Source organism: Pseudoliparis swirei, chromosome 19 (assembly GCF_029220125.1).
Source record: "Pseudoliparis swirei isolate HS2019 ecotype Mariana Trench chromosome 19, NWPU_hadal_v1, whole genome shotgun sequence".
Lineage (NCBI taxonomy): Eukaryota > Metazoa > Chordata > Actinopteri > Perciformes > Liparidae > Pseudoliparis > Pseudoliparis swirei.
Window position 1 is genome coordinate 12,350,182 of NC_079406.1, and position 20,538 is coordinate 12,370,719.

The 20,538-nt window shown below is 45.0% G+C and overlaps 1 protein-coding gene across 1 annotated transcript in view; it reads left to right on the forward strand.

Moving 5' to 3' along the window:
- gabrb2a (gamma-aminobutyric acid type A receptor subunit beta2a) overlaps positions 1-17,287 on the forward strand; it is a 60,522-nt gene extending 43,235 nt beyond the window's left edge. The window contains exons 6-10 of the mRNA XM_056438899.1: positions 12,712-12,849; positions 13,073-13,225; positions 14,939-15,183; positions 15,628-15,768; positions 16,852-17,287. Of these exons, the coding sequence (XP_056294874.1) occupies positions 12,712-12,849; positions 13,073-13,225; positions 14,939-15,183; positions 15,628-15,768; positions 16,852-17,211 (1,037 nt within the window). The 3' untranslated portion in view covers positions 17,212-17,287. The remainder of the gene's footprint in view (positions 1-12,711; positions 12,850-13,072; positions 13,226-14,938; positions 15,184-15,627; positions 15,769-16,851) is intronic.
- Positions 17,288-20,538: the final 3,251 nt, after the last annotated feature.

Here is a 20,538-nt window from a genome sequence, read left to right on the forward strand (position 1 = left end):
AGAAAAGGATTATAGGGCTGGGATGTGGTGTATAAAGTACCCAAAAGTCATACTTGAGTAAAAGTAAAGATACTTGACTGGAAAATTACTCAAGTAAAAGTTGTCACACCGTGGTGAAGCTTGTCTTGTCTTGGGGTTTTGTCTCGTAACTTCCTGTTTTATTTTGAAATCTAACTCTCCTCTCGTTTCAGGTCACTTGCCCTTCCTCATGTGTCACCGGTCTGATTGTCTCCCCTGATCCCTGATTGTTTCCACCTGTTCCCCATTACCCTCATGTGCTTATAGTCTGCGTCTTCCCTCTGTCCTGTGCCAAAGTGTTTCGTCTCATGGTCGTTCACCAAGGCCACATTCATAGCCACCAAGCCTTTTTGGAAACTTATTACCAACCTCGAAGGAGCGATTTTTGTTATAGTTTTCATAATCCAGCGTTTGGTTTCTTAGGACATTATTTAACATCCACCTCTTAGGAGAGTTTTTGTTGTGATTAGTAAACTGCTCACTGACGCCTCAGCATTTTGAGTCCTGATCGGAATCTCGGCCTGGCAGTACACTTTGGCCAGTATGGACTCAACAGAGGCTGGCCAGTGGGCGGCCATGCTACACGCTCAGGAAGCCCGCGTCTCCCGTCAGGAGGAGTTTCAGGCGGCGATGGCGGCTCAGCTGGGTCAGCTCGTGTCCCAGGTGAGGGAGCTGGGGGACCGCCTGCAGCAGCCAACCCAGCCACCCGCGGCGCAGGAGGCTCCAGCAGCTGCCATGACCTTGGTGGGAATCAAGTTGGCCTCCCCGGAGCGTTTCTCTGGGGAACCAGGACAATGCAGGGCTTTTCTTGTTGACTGCTCGATACATTTTGAACAGCTGCCGCAGGCCTTCACCACAGATAGGTCGAAAATAGCCTTCATGATTTCCCACCTGGCAGGGAGAGCCAGAGCTTGGGCCACCGCTGAGTGGGCGCGTGGTTCTCCGCTTTGCTTTTCTTTCACAGACTTTAGAACTGCCCTCATGCGGATTTTTGACCCAGTGTCTTCAGACAGGGAAAAGGCCAGGGAGCTGAGCAGGCTGACACAGGGCAGGGACTCGGTGTGCGACTACGCCATCCGCTTTCGCACCCTGGCGGTGGAGAGTGGGTGGGACAACACAGCCCTGTACGACATATTCCTGAAGGGGCTGGCGACTCGCATCCAGGAGCTGCTGCTGCCAGTGGATCTACCTGCAGACCTGGATTCACTCATCTCGCTTGCCATCCGGACAGACAACCGGGTTCGTGAGCTCCGGCAACCACAGAGCAGCGGGTTGACGACGGAGAGGTATCTACGTTCCCCTGCCCTGGGCGGGCAGGTTCCCCGTTATTCGCCGCCTGAGCACTGCCTTCCCTCCTCCATCGCTGGAGAAGAGGAGCCCATGCAGATTGGCAGGATGCGGCTGACACCGGAGGAGCGACAACGACGCCAGCAGGAGGGCAGCTGCTTTTACTGCGGCAAGACTAACCACCTTGTCGCCGCCTGTCCGGCCAAAAGACCCCAGGAGGTGAGCCAAGCCACAGACCTCGCTCGGCACAGCCTGACGCCAGTTAAGGTAACGCACCATGCCACCACTATTGACTTTAAGGCACTCATAGACTCCGGGGCCGATGTGAACCTAATTGACTGGGGTTTGGCGGAGACTTTGGGGTTAAGATCGGAACCCCTGGTCAGCCCCATCAAGGTCAGGACCCTCAACGGGAAAGAACTATTCAGGATCACTCACACTACAGAACTACTGGAACTGCAGATCCAGGAGCATAGGGAACTCCTGAACCTATATTTATTTGAATCGCCCTCGCAGACTCTAGTCCTGGGGAATCCTTGGTTATGTCAGCACAACCCCCACGTAAACTGGAAGACGGGGACAATCATGGGGTGGGGGGAGGATTGTGCGGACCACTGCAGACCTGTTTCTATCCAGGGGATTAACATGCCTTCCATTAATCACCTTTCCATCACCTCTACCACAGACTCTGAGACGTCCGACCTAAGCGCCGTACCTCCCTGCTACCACCACCTCCGAGAGGTTTTAACAAGACTAAGGCCATGTCACTTCCCCACACCGGCCTTATGATTGCGCCATAGACCTGGTTTGGGCTCCCCATTCCCAATGGCGGTTGTACTCCATCTCCGGGCCGGAGAAGGCAGCCATGAAAGAGTACATAGAGTCATCGCTGAGGACGGGGCTTATTCGTCCTTCGTCATCAGCAGCAGGGGCCGGATTTTTTTTTGTAGGGAAGAAGGATGGCTCCCTTAGACCCTGCATCGATTACAGCCCCCTCAATGCCATCACCATTAAGAATCGTTACCCCCTACCTCTCATGACATCAGTTTTTGACCAACTGCAACAGGCTAAGGTATTTACCAAGTTAGATTTACGCAACGCTTATCATTTAGTCAGGATCAGAGAAGGAGATGAATGGAAGACAGGATTTAATACTCCTAGCGGCCACTACGAGTACTTAGTGATGCCTTTCGGACTCACCAATGCCCCAGCTGTATTCCAGGCTATGATCAATGACGTACTCCGTGATTTCTTAGACCTGTTTGTGTACGTTTACCTGGATGACATTCTCATTTACTCACCAGATCTAGATACTCACAGAAAGCATGTGTCCCAGGTTCTCCAACGATTGTTAGAAAACAGACTCTATGTGAAGGCAGAACAGAGTGAGTTTCATGCCGACACCATCTCCTTCCTGGGCTTCATTGTAGCTCCTGGAAGGGTGCAGATGGATCTGGCTAAAGTGCGCGCTGTGGCCGAATGGCCCACACCTGATAGCCGCAAAAAGGTCCAGCAGTTCCTCGGTTTTGCGAACTTTTATAGGCGGTTTATCAGAGGCTTCAGCGCAATAGCAGCTCCGCTTCATGCACTCTCCTCCACGAAGGTGCGCTTCCTCTGGTCCCCGGAGGCGGAGGCAGCCTTTCAGCACCTCAAGACCCGCTTCACCACGGCTCCCATCCTCACGATGCCTGATCCCCAGCGGCAGTTTGTGGTCGAGGTGGACGCCTCCAATGAGGGGATTGGAGCGGTCCTGTCCCAGCGGTCTGAACAGGACGGTAAGATGCATCCCTGCGCCTTCTTGTCGCAGCGTCTGTCGCGGGCGGAGCGGAACTATGATGTCGGCAACCGGGAGCTGTTGGCGGTCAAGCTGGCCTTGGAAGAATGGAGGCACTGGCTTGAGGGAGCTGAACACCCGTTTATCGTCTGGACCGACCATAGGAACCTGGAATATATACGTAAAGCCAAGAGACTGAATTCTCGCCAGGCAAGGTGGGGGCTCTTTTTTAACCGCTTCTCTTTTGCCCTCTCGTACAGGCCGGGGTCCCAGAACGTCAAGCCCGATGCCTTGTCACGTCTCTACGACCCGAGCCTGTTGCCAAGGAACCAGAGCCAATCCTTCCACGAACCTGTGTGGTTGGAGCGGTGACTTGGAAAATAGAGAAGCAGGTCAAGCAGGCAAACGGGGAGAGTCCGCCACCTAGTGGGTGCCCTGAGAATCGGTTGTTTGTTCCGGCTGAGCTGCGCCCACAGGTGATCCACTGGGCTCACACCTCGCTGCTTTCCTGTCATCCGGGGGTTCGGACCATGTTTGCCATCTCTCGGAGGTTCTGGTGGCGGTCCATGGAACGGGAGGTCCAGGAGTACGTTGGGGCTTGTTCGGTCTGCGCCAGGAATAAGACGTCCTCTGGGCCGCGTATGGGACTTCTACAACCGCTCCCCATCCCCTCCAGACCATGGGCTAACATCTCCATGGACTTTGTCACGGGCCTCCCGGTCTCCGAAGGTAACACCACGGTTCTTACCGTGGTGGACAGGTTTTCAAGATGACGAGATTCATAGCCTTACCCAAACTGCCGTCAGCCAAAGAGACAGCTGAGATTATGATTAACCATGTCTTCAGAGTCCACGGTTTCCCTAGGGACATCGTTTCCGACCGGGGGCCCCAGTTCGTGTCATGCTTCTGGAAGGAGTTTTGTCGGCTTATCGGAGCCACGGCGAGTCTCACGTCAGGCTATCACCCGGAGGCCAACGGCCAGGCCGAACGCCTCAACCAGCAGCTGGAGACCGGTCTCCGCTGTCTGGTGTCCCAGAACCCCTCAACCTGGAGCCGGCACCTGGTCTGGGTCGAGTATGCCCATAATTCCCTGCCCACCTCGGCCACAGGGTTCTCACCCCTCAAATGTGTGTTTGCTTACGAGCCTCCTGTCTTCGCGGACCAGGAACCGGAAGTGTCTGTGCCCTCCGCCCACGCCATGGTCCGCCGTTGCCGACGTATCTGGGCAGCCGCCCGGCAGCTCCTCATCCGCCAAGGAGACCGGGTCAAATGGGCCGCCGACCGGAGAAGACGACCCGCCCCTGCGTACCAGCCGTGCCAGAGAGTGTGGCTCTCAGCCAAGAACCTCTCCCTCAAAGGCCTCTCGAAGAAACTGGCACCGCGCTTCGTGGGGCCATTCCCCATCACCAAGATTATCGGGCCTGCAGCGGTTCGCCTTCGTCTGCCCCGGGCTCTCCGTGTCCACCCGACATTCCATGTCAGTCAGGTCAAGCCAGTCAGGGAGAGCTCCATGGTCCCGCCCCTCCCGCCCCCTCCTCCTCCTGAAGTGGTAGACGGGGGTCCTGTCTACAAGGTCAAGAAGTTATTAGCTGTGCGCAACCGTGGTTGGGGCAAGCAGTACCTGGTGGACTGGCAGGGGTATGGACCGGAGGAGCGTCAATGGGTCCCATCCCGGTTTATACTGGATCGGTCCCTCATCGAAGACTTTGTGAAGGACCATCCTGAACTGCCTGGGCCGTCAGGAGTCGGCCCTTAGGGGGGGGGGTACTGTCACACCGTGGTGAAGCTTGTCTTGTCTTGGGGTTTTGTCTCGTAACTTCCTGTTTTATTTTGAAATCTAACTCTCCTCTCGTTTCAGGTCACTTGCCCTTCCTCATGTGTCACCGGTCTGATTGTCTCCCCTGATCCCTGATTGTTTCCACCTGGTCCCCATTACCCTCATGTGCTTATAGTCTGCGTCTTCCCTCTGTCCTGTGCCAAAGTGTTTCGTCTCATGGTCGTTCACCAAGGCCACATTCATAGCCACCAAGCCTTTTTTGAAACTTATTACCAACCTCGAAGGAGCGATTTTTGTTATAGTTTTCATAATCCAGCATTTGGTTTCTTAGGACATTATTTAGCCTCCACCTCTTAGGAGAGTTTTTGTTGTGATTAGTAAACTGCTCACTGACGCCTCAGCATTTTGAGTCCTGATCGGAATCTTGGCCTGACAAAAGTCACCTATGAGAATACTACTTGAGTAAAAGTATTAAAGTATCTGTTTTTTTTGTACTTAAGTATCAAAAGTAATTTTCTGATATTAAATGTACTTAAGTATTGAAAGTAAAAGTAAATGCTGTTAATAAAAAAACAAAGGGTCAGAATTTTGAGAATTATGAAGTTTATTTGTTTGGGTGCTGTGGCCGCCATGAACAAGGAGTATGAGCTAGGATGAACTTAGCAATATATGAATACTATGAAATTACAAAAATATAAAAACATGATTAACACAGAAAAAAGCAGAACCAAAAGTAACAACCAGAATCATCACTTTAAAGTGAAACATGTCTAGTTCATCTTCAAAAGAAGTTGATTTTCAAAATGGACAGATTTCAGTGTCGCTCTTCTTGGACTGAAGATGAGTCCTGCGATGCTGAAGAGCCGTTCACAGGCCCTGATGCAGGTAGAGGTGTGTCTAGCTTCACAGGCCCTGATGCAGGTAGAGGTGTGTCTAGCTTCACAGGCCCTGATGCAGGTAGAGGTGTGTCTAGCTTCACAGGCCCTGATGCAGGTAGAGTGTGTCTAGCTTCACAGGCCCTGATGCAGGTAGAGGTGTGTCTAGCTTCACAGGCCCTGATGCAGGTAGAGTGTGTCTAGCTTCACAGGCCCTGATGCAGGTAGAGTGTGTCTAGCTTCACAGGCCCTGATACAGGTAGAGTGTGTCTAGCTTCACAGGCCCTGATGCAGGTAGAGTGTGTCTAGCTTCACAGACCCTGATGCAGGTAGAGTGTGTCTAGCTTCACAGGCCCTGATGCAGGTAGAGTGTGTCTAGCTTCACAGGCCCTGATACAGGTAGAGTGTGTCTAGCTTCACAGGCCCTGATGCAGGTAGAGTGTGTCTAGCTTCACAGGCCCTGATGCAGGTAGAGTGTGTCTAGCTTCACAGGCCCTGATGCAGGTAGAGTGTGTCTAGCTTCACAGGCCCTGATGCAGGTAGAGTGTGTCTAGCTTCACAGGCCCTGGTGCAGGTAGAGTGTGTCTAGCTTCACATGCCATGATGCAGGTAGAGGTGTGTCTAGCTTCACAGGCCCTGATGCAGGTAGAGTGTGTCTAGCTTCACAGGCCCTGGTGCAGGTAGAGTGTGTCTAGCTTCACAGGCCCTGATGCAGGTAGAGTGTGTCTAGCTTCACAGGCGCTGATACAGGTAGAGTGTGTCTAGCTTCACAGGCCCTGATGCAGGTAGAGTGTGTCTAGCTTCACAGGCTCTGATGCAGGTAGAGTGTGTCTAGCTTCACAGGCTCTGATGCAGGTAGAGTGTGTCTAGCTTCACAGGCCCTGATACAGGTAGAGGTGTGTCTAGCTTCACAGGCCCTGGTGCAGGTAGAGTGTGTCTAGCGTCACAGGCCCTGATGGTGCAGGTAGAGTGTGTCTAGCTTCACAGACAGCAGCACACAGTTGGGAAGCATTTCAGCAAGTCAACGTGATCCACGTCTCCATCCAGCTGTTTGTTGCTGTCATGCGCTTGAGATGACGAAGAAGAAGTCCTCTTCATCAGATGAACTGGACCTGGTGGCATCACATAGCTGGAGGGAGGGTTCTTCCATGTGCTGCTTGATGTAGTCCATTCCTGAAATAAAGTGAGAGTATTACAGACATGATAGAATTAATAACACTTCCTAACATGTCATGACCCCAACCAACAGTTTTGTACAAAATAGTTTGTTTTAATTTGAGGTTTATACATTTAGTTTCATGCACTGTCCGTGCATCCAGAGTTGATTTGTGAATATGTACTTGTATCTCTGTAGTTAAACACAACAACAGTCCCAAATCAATATCGTCGCCATTACTGGACCGTCACTCTTATAATATTAATACAAATAATGATAATAATAATAATGCTGTAATGATTAGCATTATATTATAGCTAAGACGACTCAAATCAACATTCTCACAACTGTCAACACTTCTTCAGTTTATTAACTCGCTAGAGATCCGTCTACTCCACTCACGCTAATTGTCTCATTTAATTGACGATAGCTAGCGAACATTAGCCTAACATACAACATGCGTAGGACAATCAGACACCTGCCTCCCCCTCTCCTGCCAAAGATATAACTTACTACAATCCTGTGGGCAACACTGCTAGATATCTTAACAGGTTTATGATGATTATCAAAACTAAACATTAACGTTGCGGCTCATGGGATTAATCTTAATTGACCTCAATGTGTTTCCTGAGGTTGGTGAGTTGTTGAAGGCCATATCTCCGTAGCTTTCGGTCGGCAAAAGAGGCACTTCATCCGGTAGGAAGGAACTTTCACTCCGACAAAAGAAAAGAGTTCGCCCAAATATGGCCACCGACGTTGATCTTGGTCCCCGTGGTTGTTCGAGTAGCTTCCATTGCTGCTTCCACATGAAATGAGTCGTATCTGTAGCCGCTCGCTAGCATCCTGGGCATCAGTGGGAAGAGAAAACACGCGGCAAGGACCACTGATCCCCAACCTGCGTGTTCGTGCTGCGTTCAGGTGTGCTGCGGTGTGTTCCACAACAGTCCCCGATGTTTGTCTCATGATTATTTTTTTCGGTAGTAACGAGTAACGACACTGTTTCAGGGGAAATGTATCGGAGTAAAAGTACAAGTTTTCATTGCAAAATGTAGTGAAGTAAAAGTAAACAGAAATATAAGTAGTAAAGTAAAGTACAGATACCCAAAAAAACGACTTAAGTAAAGTAACGAAGTACTTCTACTTCGTTACTATACACCACTGTGTAGGGCTCAGGCTTTCCGGGTTTGATCACGCTATTGCCAGCAGCACTAAGCAGCACAAAAACAGCCCGGGTCAGAACCGCCTTTCGCTGCTCTTCTCCCATTATGCTCCCCATCTCTCTCTTCATCACTCTCTCTTTCCGTTTCTCATCTCCTTTCATGCAAGTCTCATCCTCGCCTTTTTTTCTCCCAGTCTTTTATTTTATCTCTTTCTCCATCACTCATGCTCTTCTTTTTTCCTCCTCCTCCTCTCTCAGGCAGCCCAACACAAAATGGACACACACACACACACACACACACACACACACACACACACACACACACGGCTCCAGTTTGATCACCAGGCAGTATCTGCTCTCATATGGATTAACTGGCAATGGTTTTAACGTTGGAATCGCTTCATGCCAGAGCATGCTATTTTATTCAGACTAATGAGCCCAGAAAACTCTCACTTCCCTTGATAAACTTGATGCATTTTTAACAGACACAGGTCTTAAAATCCCCAGATCCTGTGATATATCAGGAGCTCACTGCTGTGGCTCAGACCACTGGTCTCACATGCTGAACTGCACTGAGCAATAATTGATTTCTACCTCTCTAGCACGAAATATGTTTTGTAGAGCATACATACAAATACAAACACACCCACATATGTACATATATCTAGAGCTCATACTGCATTGTCTCTCTCACATGACAGCCCAGAATGAATACATCTTTCCGAACAGAGACAATGGTCCAGAACTAATGGAGCTACAAACTGACTGACCAGTGACGTACGAGCCATACAGTGCTCCCTTACTACATTCCTTGTGCCAAAACCTCCCTTCCTCAAACTCCTCGCCTCCCTCCTGATGGCAGCCAATCCTGGCTGATCAGAACTGAACTGAGCTGCGCATCAAAACTGCGATATGGTGGACTCTGTCCTAATTGGGGTGATGTGGGGTTGCACAAGGCTGGGATTATGATGATGATGATGATGATGATGATGATAATGCATGTGTGGAGCGAGAGCTTAGTGTATCTGCTGATGTACAACTTCAACATAAACCACGTTATGTAATACATATATTAAATATATGTAATAAATACATATGCATGTTTATAACTTCACATTTCCACAAAGATAGACCAGTAAGCTTGTTTACTCTTGTTTGTTTTCAGCCTTGAGAACCACCTGTTTCGTAACAGCGGTTGCTTTCATGTTTTTTATTTTGAAGAGTTGAAAATGAAATTGTGATTTTTGGTATTATCTGTATTTTGCAAGTTTTTTTATAAGCAAGTATATATATACACTACCGTTCAAAATTTTAGGATCACCCAGACAATTTCGTGTTTTCCATGAAAACTCACACTTTTATTTATCAAATGAGTTGCAAAATGTATAGAAAATATAGTCAAGATATTGACAAGGTTAGAAATAATGATTTGTATTTGAAGTATTAATTTTTTTCTTTAAACTTTGCTTTCGTCAAAGAATGCTCCTTTTGCAGCAATTACAGCATTGCAGACCTTTGCCATTCTAGCTGTTAATTTGTTGAGGTAGTCTGTTGAAATTTCACCCCACGCTTCCTGAAGCACCTGCCACAAGTTGGATTGGCTTGATGTGCACTTCTTGCGGACCATACGGTCAAGCTGCTCCCACAACAGTTCAATGGGGTTGAGATCTGGTGACTGTGCTGGCCACTCCATTACAGACAGCATACCAGCTGCCTGCTTCTTCCCTCAATAGTTCTTGCACAATTTGGAGGTGTGCTTTGGGTCATTGTCCTGTTGGAGGAGGAAATTGGCTCCAATCAAGCGCTGCCCACAGGGTATGGCATGGCGTTGCAAAATGGAGTGATAGCCTTCCTTATTTAAAATCCCTTTTACCTGGTACAAATCTCCCACTTTACCAGCACTAAAGCAGCCCCAGACCATCACATTACCTCCACCATGCTTGACAGATGGTGTCAGGCACTCTTCCAGCATCTTTTCACCTGTTCTGCGTCTTACAAATGTTCTTCTGTGTGATCCAAACACCTCAAACTTGGATTCATCTGTCCATAACACTTTTTTCCAATCTTCCTCTGTCCAATGCCTGTGTTCTTTTGCCCATACCAATCTTTTCTTTTTATTGGCCAGTCTCAGTTATGGCTTTTTCTTTGCCACTCTGCCTAGAAGGCCAGCATCCCGGAGTCGCCTCTTCACTGTCGACGTTGACACTGGCGTTTTGCGGGTACCATTTAAAGAAGCTGCCAGTTGTGGACCTGTGAGGCATCTATTTCTCAAACTAGAGACTCTAATGTATTTGTCTTCTTGCTGAGTTGTGCACCGGGGCCTCCCACTTCTCTTTCTGCTCTGGTTAGAGCCCGTTTGTGCTGTTCTCTGAAGGGAGTAGTACACACCGCTGTAGGAAATTTTCAGTTTCTTTGCAATTTCTCGCATGGAATAGCCTTCATTTCTAAGAACAAGAATTGACTGGCGAGTTTCACATGAAAGTTCTTTTTTTCTGGCCATTTTGAGAGTCTTATCGAACCCACAAATGTGATGCTCCAGATAATCAACTAGCTCAAAGGAAGGCCAGTTGTATAGCTTATATCTCGAGCATAACTGTTTTCAGCTGTGCTAACATAATTGCACAAGGGTTTTCAAGGGTTTTCTAATCAGATATTAGTCTTCTAAGGCGATTAGCAAACACAATGTACCATTAGAACACTGGAGTGATAGTTGCTGGAAATGGGCCTCTATACACCTATGGAGATATTTCATTAGAAACCAGACGTTTCCACCTAGAATAGTCATTTACCACATTAACAATGTATAGAGTGTATTTCTGATTGATTTAATGTTATCTGCATTGAAAAAACCAATGCTTTTCTTTGAAAAATAAGGACATTTCTAAGTGATCCCAAACTTTTGAACGGTAGTATATATATATATATATATACATACCCCCTGGAGTGCCTTCACGTACCCCAAAGGGTACACTAACCACTATTTGAGAACCACTGCAAAAGAGCCCCAAATGGGGTTTAATCTGCAGCGGATAATAGTTCCCAACAAGTACCAAATTTACTCCAGTTTAAAAAGAAATTGCTAAAAGCTGCAGTGCTCAGCCATTTTAGGAAATTATTTAGTATGTTTGATATTTATCTGTGAGCTGTCATGATTTACATATTCAATAGGAATTTGTAAAGAGAAGGGAAAATACATGTTTTTTTCTTTATGGGATTTGTTTTTCACAGCCGACACATTGATATGTCCGAGAGGGAAATACACTAGTGTAAATAGTATGTTTAATAATGGCTGTTCGGTCTTCAGTTTCATTGTGTTGTGGTGTGTATACAGGTTCATGATGAACACCGTTATTGTTGATTTAGTATAACCTGTGCTTTTCCTACTTTGACAAGTCAACATGTCTGCTGTGGAAAAGGTTATAGTGAAGTTTGCTGTGGTCCAACCAATAACAGTCCAACAAGAGCACCATGATTAACTTTACCTTGAATGTCAGTGCCACAGAAGGAAGAATAACGTGTTAATTTAAAGAAAATCAAAGCCTTGCAGTTTAATTATTCAACACTCCCTCTATTTTGAGTGTGAGGCAGACAAAGTAGAATAGAGATGGCTGCTCCCTGTTTGACGGCGTTATTGTGAGACAGGTTGCAACACTTTATTCCCCTAAATGCAACTGCAACGGTTTTCATCCGTGTGCAACAAACATATCTAACATCTTTGCTGTGTTAGCTTTAAAATAGCACGAGTGGCCAATGCTTTGCCCCCAACATTTCTCTTCTCTTAGTCTTTTAAATGCATTGGAGTTGATTATTTTTCTACACTATAAACCCCAGGTAGATCCCCATAAAAGTGCAGTTCATTTAAAATTGTATACATAATGAAGCTTTTTGCTCACCAGTGACTCACCATACATCAGTTAAGAACATTGTCTCAAACATGCAAACATTTACAGTATACAACCAATGACCTCCCTTGCAATTACAATCATTATGAACAAGTTGTATGTTATGATAACACACCTGCTGGAGATGGTAATCCTTCACGATGAATATGTAACATTTATTTGTCACTTGTTTTTATTGGAAGCTACAACAGACACTCTTTGAGAGTTTGTTGCACATTATTGTATGATTTAGTACATTATTGTATTCATTATCTATGTTGTTGGAAGATCAAAGATATAACACACAAATAAGACAACATTCTTTTTTTCTTTGCATTAAAAGATTGTTGTTTGACGATCAAGCGAGTGAAGTTTCTGGAGCTTCCACTTGGACCACGAAGAAATCTTTTTTTAAATGACTTGCTTGCTGTGTTCATGTACATTGATAGTTTCTCTGACAAATATAGTAAGCTAAATGTTTTCTTTAATCAGTTCATTTTGGTTTTAATGTCTGTCTGCTTTACAACAGGAATTTCAGAAACTTCTTTGGCTTGTAGCCCTTTAAAAGAAAAACCTGAAAATTTAACATAGCCAACATTTTAATCATCTTGTGACCCCTCAAAAGTACATTGTGACCCCTTGTGGGTTCTCGACCCTCAGGTTAAGAACTTCTGCTCTAGAAAGTGAGCTAAAAGACACAAAAAGTATTGACATTTGAAATGATGATGTATTATAGATCATTATTGGGCGATGTAAATGTTTCTCTTTGGTTTCTCCTCTGCAGATGGCTACACCACGGATGATATTGAGTTTTACTGGCGTGGTGGAGAAGGAGCCGTGTCCGGGGTCGACAGAATAGAGCTGCCTCAGTTCGATATTGTTGACTATAAACTCATCTCTAAAAATGTGGTCTTCTCTACAGGTACATGACAGCCAGCTTTGTCTTTGGTACAGGTTTTCTGTGCACAAAGAACAGGTTATGAGGAAAAATTCATAAATTACATTTATGTTTTAAATATTGAATTCCACATGCACACAAAATATGGAGCAGGCTCCCGGTTTTTAAAGAAAATATAGTTTTTAATGAGCGCCATTGAGGAAAATCGATTTCTATCCCACTTCCTCTCTCCCTGTGCCTCCTTCAGGTTCCTACCCCCGCCTGTCCCTCAGCTTCAAACTAAAGAGGAACATTGGTTACTTCATCCTGCAGACATACATGCCTTCCATCCTGATTACCATCCTATCCTGGGTCTCCTTCTGGATCAACTACGACGCCTCGGCTGCCAGAGTGGCCCTGGGTAGGATCGCCTTGGCTCCGCTGAACAGTGACCCTTGGAAATAACCCAAAGCTAAATGATAACAGAGAATACATTGAGCCATTTAACACACTCCACTCCATCTTGTACATTTAGACTTGTTTTAGATGTATCCATTATTATGTCTGCCTGATCTCTGTTTTCACTCTTTATTTGTTCTCATTAGCTCTAAGCATGTGAGTGATAGTGTTGTGTGATAGGCCGCCTGTCTAAATGTCTGTTGTTCAGAGATGACTATATGCATGACTCATACAGAGCGAGTTGCGCTGCAGCTCGACCTTGAAGCGTGCTGTCTTTCTCTCTGCATGTCTGTCTATCGGAGCCTCTCATTGGTCGAAGATCCCAGCTAATCAGAGGCAGATCACAGCTAAATTTCATCCGAAAGGTGGCAACGTTTGCATAAATGCATCTTACACATTTTACTGTTTTTACACAAATGTCCAAATAGCACCGATACCGAAATGAAAGCTCCCTTTTAATGTTAAACGTGGGCACGACCGGTCGGAGAAGCAGGGGAAATGGCTTGGAACTTCGTGTGTGTCGTTATTGTCACACACCATTTGTTTTCTGGAGTGGGACAAACGCGGTTTGGAGCCCCAGACAGTACATTCAGAGGGTAACGTGATTTAAAGATCTATCTCTGCTCAGCGTCCTGAGAACATGCAGCGAGTGAGCACAGCCAATGAGAGACGAGGCTCCATGCCACAGCGACACTGCTGGGTTATTTATAATACGTGTGAATCTGACCAAATGCAGATTGTGCATGCAGATGACTAATGTATCAAACACAGTGTGTGTATGTCAGAAAAACAGGTGAATTGTGCTGTGACTAATAGTAGATGTTTACAACGTGCTTTTATATAGCCTGCAGTTTGTTCCGTGTCCATTTTAATACATGATTGGATTTAAACCTTCTGAAACACACATACACACACACACACCTACCTACCTACACACAGACACACACACACACACACACAATTCCCATCTCAGGAGGTTTCAAGGGATCATTTTATCCACATGGGTTCACATTATCTCAGGCCTGCTAAACGTTATACGTTGTACGTGATAAACAGGAATTCTTATGTTCACAAGGACAACTGAAATCCTTTTTTTGATGTACGCTAAATTCAAACAAGTCACCTTTGTTCATTCATTAATTTCTTTATAGTGGACACTCATAGTATGTGGACAGAATTTACTGGATAGTGAACAGTAAATATAAGGCTGATGGGAATGTCACTAGTTTTCCAGGTATTTGGTCATAATGTGTTGGACAAGTACAAATTCTGCTTCTTGATGGTAAATTTAATGAATCACCAAAATTAATATGATCCATCCTGAGTGGGAAAGGTTTGTACTACATTTCATGGCCATCCAACACACACTTGAACATGTCAACCTGCAGGCGGCGCTGCAGGAAAAGTAAGGGTATAAAGTATGATTCATTCTCTGGGGACCAGGAATGTCTGTACAAAATGTCTTGATCCATCTAGTTGTTGATATATTTCAGTCTGGATCAAAGTGTTGGACCACCGGAAAGACATTGACATTCCTAGAGCCATGCAACTAAATGAACTTTCAGTCGAATTAACAATCATATTTCTTTTAACTGTACAGATAATATTAAAAGCATTTTATTTCAGTGTCTAAAAATGTCACTTTCTTTCTAACCGTTTGATCTGTGGCATCCAGGGATCACCACTGTGCTGACCATGACCACCATCAACACCCACTTGCGAGAGACGCTCCCAAAGATCCCCTACGTGAAGGCTATTGACATGTACCTGATGGGGTGCTTTGTGTTTGTATTCCTGGCCCTGCTGGAGTACGCCTTCGTCAACTACATCTTCTTCGGCCAGGGCCCCCAGCGGCAGAAGAAGGCGGCTGAGAAAGCAGCCGCGGCCAATAACGATAGGCTGAGACCCGACCCCAACAAGGTACATATGCGCCGGACTTCCTGTCGAAGTATCTGTGCTGTCGGTTAATGTATGTGTGTGTGTGTGTGTATGTGTTTCTTTCAAGGAGCAAATGAGTTCTTCTCCTCTCAAGGTCAATGTGATGCTGTGATCTATGCTTGATGTCCTTTACTAGCACTCTTTACTCCTACTCTAGCCCTCCATTTCTCAATGCCTTGTGTATCAACTTGATTACTTATAGTAGGATCTGAAAGAGTGAATGCAGAAGCAATGATTGGCTTATACTTTATCTCCATATGTCTGTGTCTCTCAAGGCGCCTTGGAAAAAGCACTGGCTGTGGTGCCAAAGCCTTCTCTTTAGTTAGCAGGAACAACAACAACATACAAAATAAAACACCCTTTCCTTCTGAGTGTGGCAAGCTACGATTTCCCCTAAGTAACAGTGCTGATTTTGTATGCTTGCAGTGGCTGGTGGGAAATGTAGTTCAGAGAGATGATGCTCTGTATGCCAGAATGAAACAGAGGGAAATTGACGCATATGACTCGATGTGGGATCCCATCTTTGTGGACGATGCCGCATTAGGACTAGGCGAGCAAAGAAATAAGGTACTGGAGGTTTTGAAAGTCAAAACTAACAATGTCATCAATCTGAATCAATCCAGATCAGAGGAAAATGCTGTAGTTATTGTGCATTTCTTTGATTTCTATAGATTTTTAAGGCAACTTTGATCATCACTCCCACCATTGTGTTTTTTCCCTCTCTTGGTTTGCTCTTCATGCATTTTCCTGACAAACATGGCTTAGAAGTTTGATTTCTGCAGGCATTAATGTAATCTTTACCTGGGCTGTACATCTAAATTGATGGGAAATTACAAATATGGTTATGGATAAGAAAACATCAGTCGCTTCTCTTTCAATAATATCATTCAGATACAAATACTGGACAATCTCAAAGGAAATTGATAACTCTCTTAAGGCTAAGTGAAGCAATTGAAAAACACGGATGGTCATACAAGAGAAAGAGATCATTTGCAGTTTGATGATGTGCCAGATAAGTGGTTTTTCTTTCAAAGTGAGTTACACAAAAACAACAAAAAACAAAAAGCTCCACTTAAAGCAGGACAGTATTGGATTATAAGGACGTTTTCCTCAGAAGTCAGGCTATGGATGAAGAAATGTTGATCCGAATTCACTTCCCACGCCTTTCCTGACCTGCCCCCAAACCTTTACAGCCTCTCCTCCATCATTGCAAAGTCCTTACTATTTATCTCAACCTTCTCCTGTCACATTTTTTTCCTTTGCTTTCTCTTTTGTTATTCAGTTTGTCTTGTGAATCAATAGAATTTGAACCACTCTGGTTGAAATTCTGAGATGACAATGAAGATTTCGCCATGATAATTAATTTGTGGAGTGCGTTGTGCACTTCCAGGAATGTTATCTCATAGTCTCGTACTCAGATATTGATTGACAGATGATCAATAATAATAAGAATTTAAAGTGCTTAAAATGTGTAACACAATTTTTGACTCATTTGCATTACCCATTCTTGCACCTCATCAGTATTTTTTACAGTGAATGACTTAATGATCATAATAGCTATGCATAATTTGACTAGACTGATAAACCCTTTTAGATTTCCCCTAGGCAGTAACCTCTCATGGCTCCACCTGTTCTTACACCCTCACACAGATGACTCCTGACGACAATATCCTGTTCAGCACCCTGGAGATGAAGAATGAGATGGGTGGTGGCGGGGATCTGTCCCGGGGCCTTGGAGCACCCGGAGACCCCCGCAACACCATGCTGGCCTATGATAGCTCGACGCTGCAGTACCGCAGGGCAGCCATGGCTCGCCAGAACTATGGCCACAGCGCCGCCTTGGAGCGCAACGCCCAGAAGAAGTCGCGCCTACGGAGACGGGCTTCCCAGCTCAAGGTGAATATCCCAGACCTGGCCGACGTAAACCTTATTGATAAGTGGTCCAGGATGATCTTCCCCACCGTCTTCACCTTCTTCAACGTCGTCTACTGGCTCTACTACGTCCATTAAACCCGGTGGCGTCCGGTGGCCAACTTGCAAAGAAGGGGGGGGGGGGGGGGGGTTAGACTAGATGGAAGAAATCAAGAGAGAGAGAGAGAGAGAGAAAAAGAAAGAAAGAAAGAGAGAGAGAGAGAGAGATAAACAGTGGACCAACTTTTTTTAGCTGGTTCATTTTAGAAAAAATTAAGTGAAAGCAAAGACTTTTGGATGGACTGCAGCAGCACCCAACACTTCAGTCACCAGTGACTCTTTTAGGATTTGGGAAACACCTTTAATCGACTGACAAACACTCGAAAAAGAAGAGCGAATTTTAAAAAGACAGAAATGGTGCCTGTTCCAGAATTTCAATATATCACTAATATTTGTCATTCGTAGCTTACTCTCTGTGGATCAAATATTTATGATTGTGTTTGCATATACTTTAAGGATTTGTTTTGTTTAGTATCTATTTACTTCGTAGCCAAGCTGTCTGCATCCAGGAAAGCTTTATAAATGATTTTAAAGGAGTCATCCTTGATAGTCTATTTTCCTATAATTACTGTATATCAAAAACATCCTTTAAAAGCATGCTTATGTTTGATTTCATTTGCATCTCAGTCATGATGACGATGGAGCGCAAAGCATTTTAGTTTCACTAGTTGAGGTTAGTCTGTCAGTTACTATTTTTGCAGCTTTGTCTTTGGATTGCCCACCTGAGTGGATGGTTTAAGCATCGCTGGATGACAACAGGTGAACAACAGGGGGCGTTCTTCTCTCTGGACATCCCTGTGGGGCTTTATGGTGCCAATGCTGAACAGAAGACGCTGCCTCAGTTGTTTCAAGGTCTCATGTTATCCGGTGAAGAAGCCAAAGTGTTGGACTCTGATGCTTTGGCCAAGTTTTTGTTTTGCTTTTGCTGTGCTGACAGAATCAAGCCCATTTCACCATGTGTTACTTTTTTTCAAGGGAACATTTGACTCCTCCGTACTATCTGTCATCATGTGAGGAGCTTCAGAGGCGGAGAATGGCTTTAACACGACTGGAGCTGGTCTAAGAACTTTGCTGATAGATGAGCTGAGTTTCATTGCAACCAGAGTTGCTGCATAAATATGGCAATCCACAATCATCATTATCAGTAGATTTGAATGATAGAAGTATGATGCGTTTCATTGTGATTAGGTTTCTGTTTTGAAAAACTGTAGATAAACATAAATCATATTTAAAGAAAAGAGATGATTCATTTTTATAAATCAATACTCACATTATTGTGTACATATTATGGATTTATTCTATTTAAATGGGTCTCTGTTGTTGTTTTTGCAGTTGAATTACAGATCAAATGTTCCATTCAGTAAAAAAAATAAAAAAAGAGCAATTTAACTGAGGAAAAAGAAAAACACAATTCACAACTTTGATGACTCTGTACTTTTTGGACTTTTCTCTCTTTACTTTCTTTTTAATGGACTCTAAAAGCATCTACTTGCTGAAACTAAAGCACTTCCAGACACCAGTGACTTTTGGGTCAACGTTTTGTTCTCCAGAGATGACTAAACAAGGACCCCACTATCCAGGCATTGAAGTCAGGCATATTTTGTAAAAAGTTTCTGTAAATTCCAATTGTAATATTTCATAATGATTGTAAATATCTTGTGTAATTTGATTGTCAGCAATTATGAAGATGTATCTAAATCCAATTAAAACTCAATTCAGTCTATCACTTCAATAACAGACTACACAGGTGCTGGTTGTATGTGTCTTGAATAAATGTGCAGCTCATGATGACTGACTGTCAGGTCATGGCTGATTGAGTGTCTGAATGAGCGAGTGACCAGTGCTCATACACTCACATAGTGAGAACATGTAGGGGTGAAAAGAGAGATGTGATGGCTGCATCTGGGGACTATTGGCTGCATAATGGATGGAGAGGCAGAGGAGTCGGAGCGAGAGGCCGCAGTGGTGGTCTTGGCTGAGATGGGCTCGGCTGGGGTCCGAGCGGGGCCGAGCGCCGGCCTCAGGGGACATTAACGCAGAAAGCCATAGATATGGAGGCACTCTGTGGACTCAACTGTTGCCCGCTGGCTGCAAGGGCAGGAAGACAGAAAGAGAAAGAAAATAAGAGGGCAAGAAGAACCGTCCATCCATCCATGGTTTGACTTCTCCCTGCACCCTCCCCTCATTCAGCAAACCCACTGCACTCTGCACTGCACTTAGTCCTTGTCCTGACCACTGTGACATCCCTTAAATGGATGCTATTGCATTTTTTATGGTGCAAAACACTTAATATTTATAATGATTTTGTTCTAGCGTGGCCTATTGCTCATTTTTTATTTTCAACTTAATAGGACCAGAAGAACACAAGGAGAGAAAAACAGAGGGCGGATGTTTTAACTGTGGAAATATCTGATGAACATCATAAACAGAATTAATGATACAAGCTGGAAATTAGGATTTTGAGATGGTTAAATGGTTCAGTCCAGCTTTAGACACACAGATAATTATGTTTGAAGATTTTATAGCTGGAGCTTGTTTTTGAAATAACAGAAGAGACCAACATGGGGCACATGGTGCGTGTGTGTATGTGTCCTTGTGTGCACATCCTTATCTGTGTGTGTGTGTGTGTGTGTGTAAAAACTACGTAAAAATACAAAATGGTGTAAAAGCTGATGCAATGCGACATGTAACCTTGTTCCAGGTTCATCCATTCATTGGTAAAAATTGTCTCCCCCTCACTTTAACAGATGTATTATCTCACTACAGTAGACAGATGGTTTGTGCTAAATTGGCCCGCGCTCTCTATCTCTTCCTCTTTTCCTCTTTTTAAAAAGGTAATTAGTGTTGACATGTAAGAGAAGGGGGACAATGCAGATGCTTTCTACTTTGTAGTGTTTCCATGTCACTGGAGTAATTAGGAATGCACAGACCTCTGCTCTGTGGAATCGTGCGTGTTTTGTTTCCAAGTGTGTGTTTTGTTCCTGTGTGTGTCTGTGTGCGCAGTGTGGACTCACAGCTGCGCCACTGTTGACTGGGTGTGCCAGCCATGCCAAACCCAGCCAGAGCTGACTGGGACGGGTGAGAGGGTGAGTCTGGCACACTCGCGTCACGCCACTCCCCTTCTACACACAAATCGGATGGGAGAACATGCTGAGCTATTTCGCAGAGATGAACTGCCTGGGTCAGCTGTTCAAGGACAAAACAGAAGGCTATTAAAATGTTTTGATTGATACTAAATCACTTGCAAGATCACACATGGCACCCGTTAAAGAGAACAATAAAGGCTCATCTATTTCCATTTGGAGGCAATTTCCCAATATCGCCTCTATATGCTGTGTATCAAATAATTAACCAGGAACATAAAGT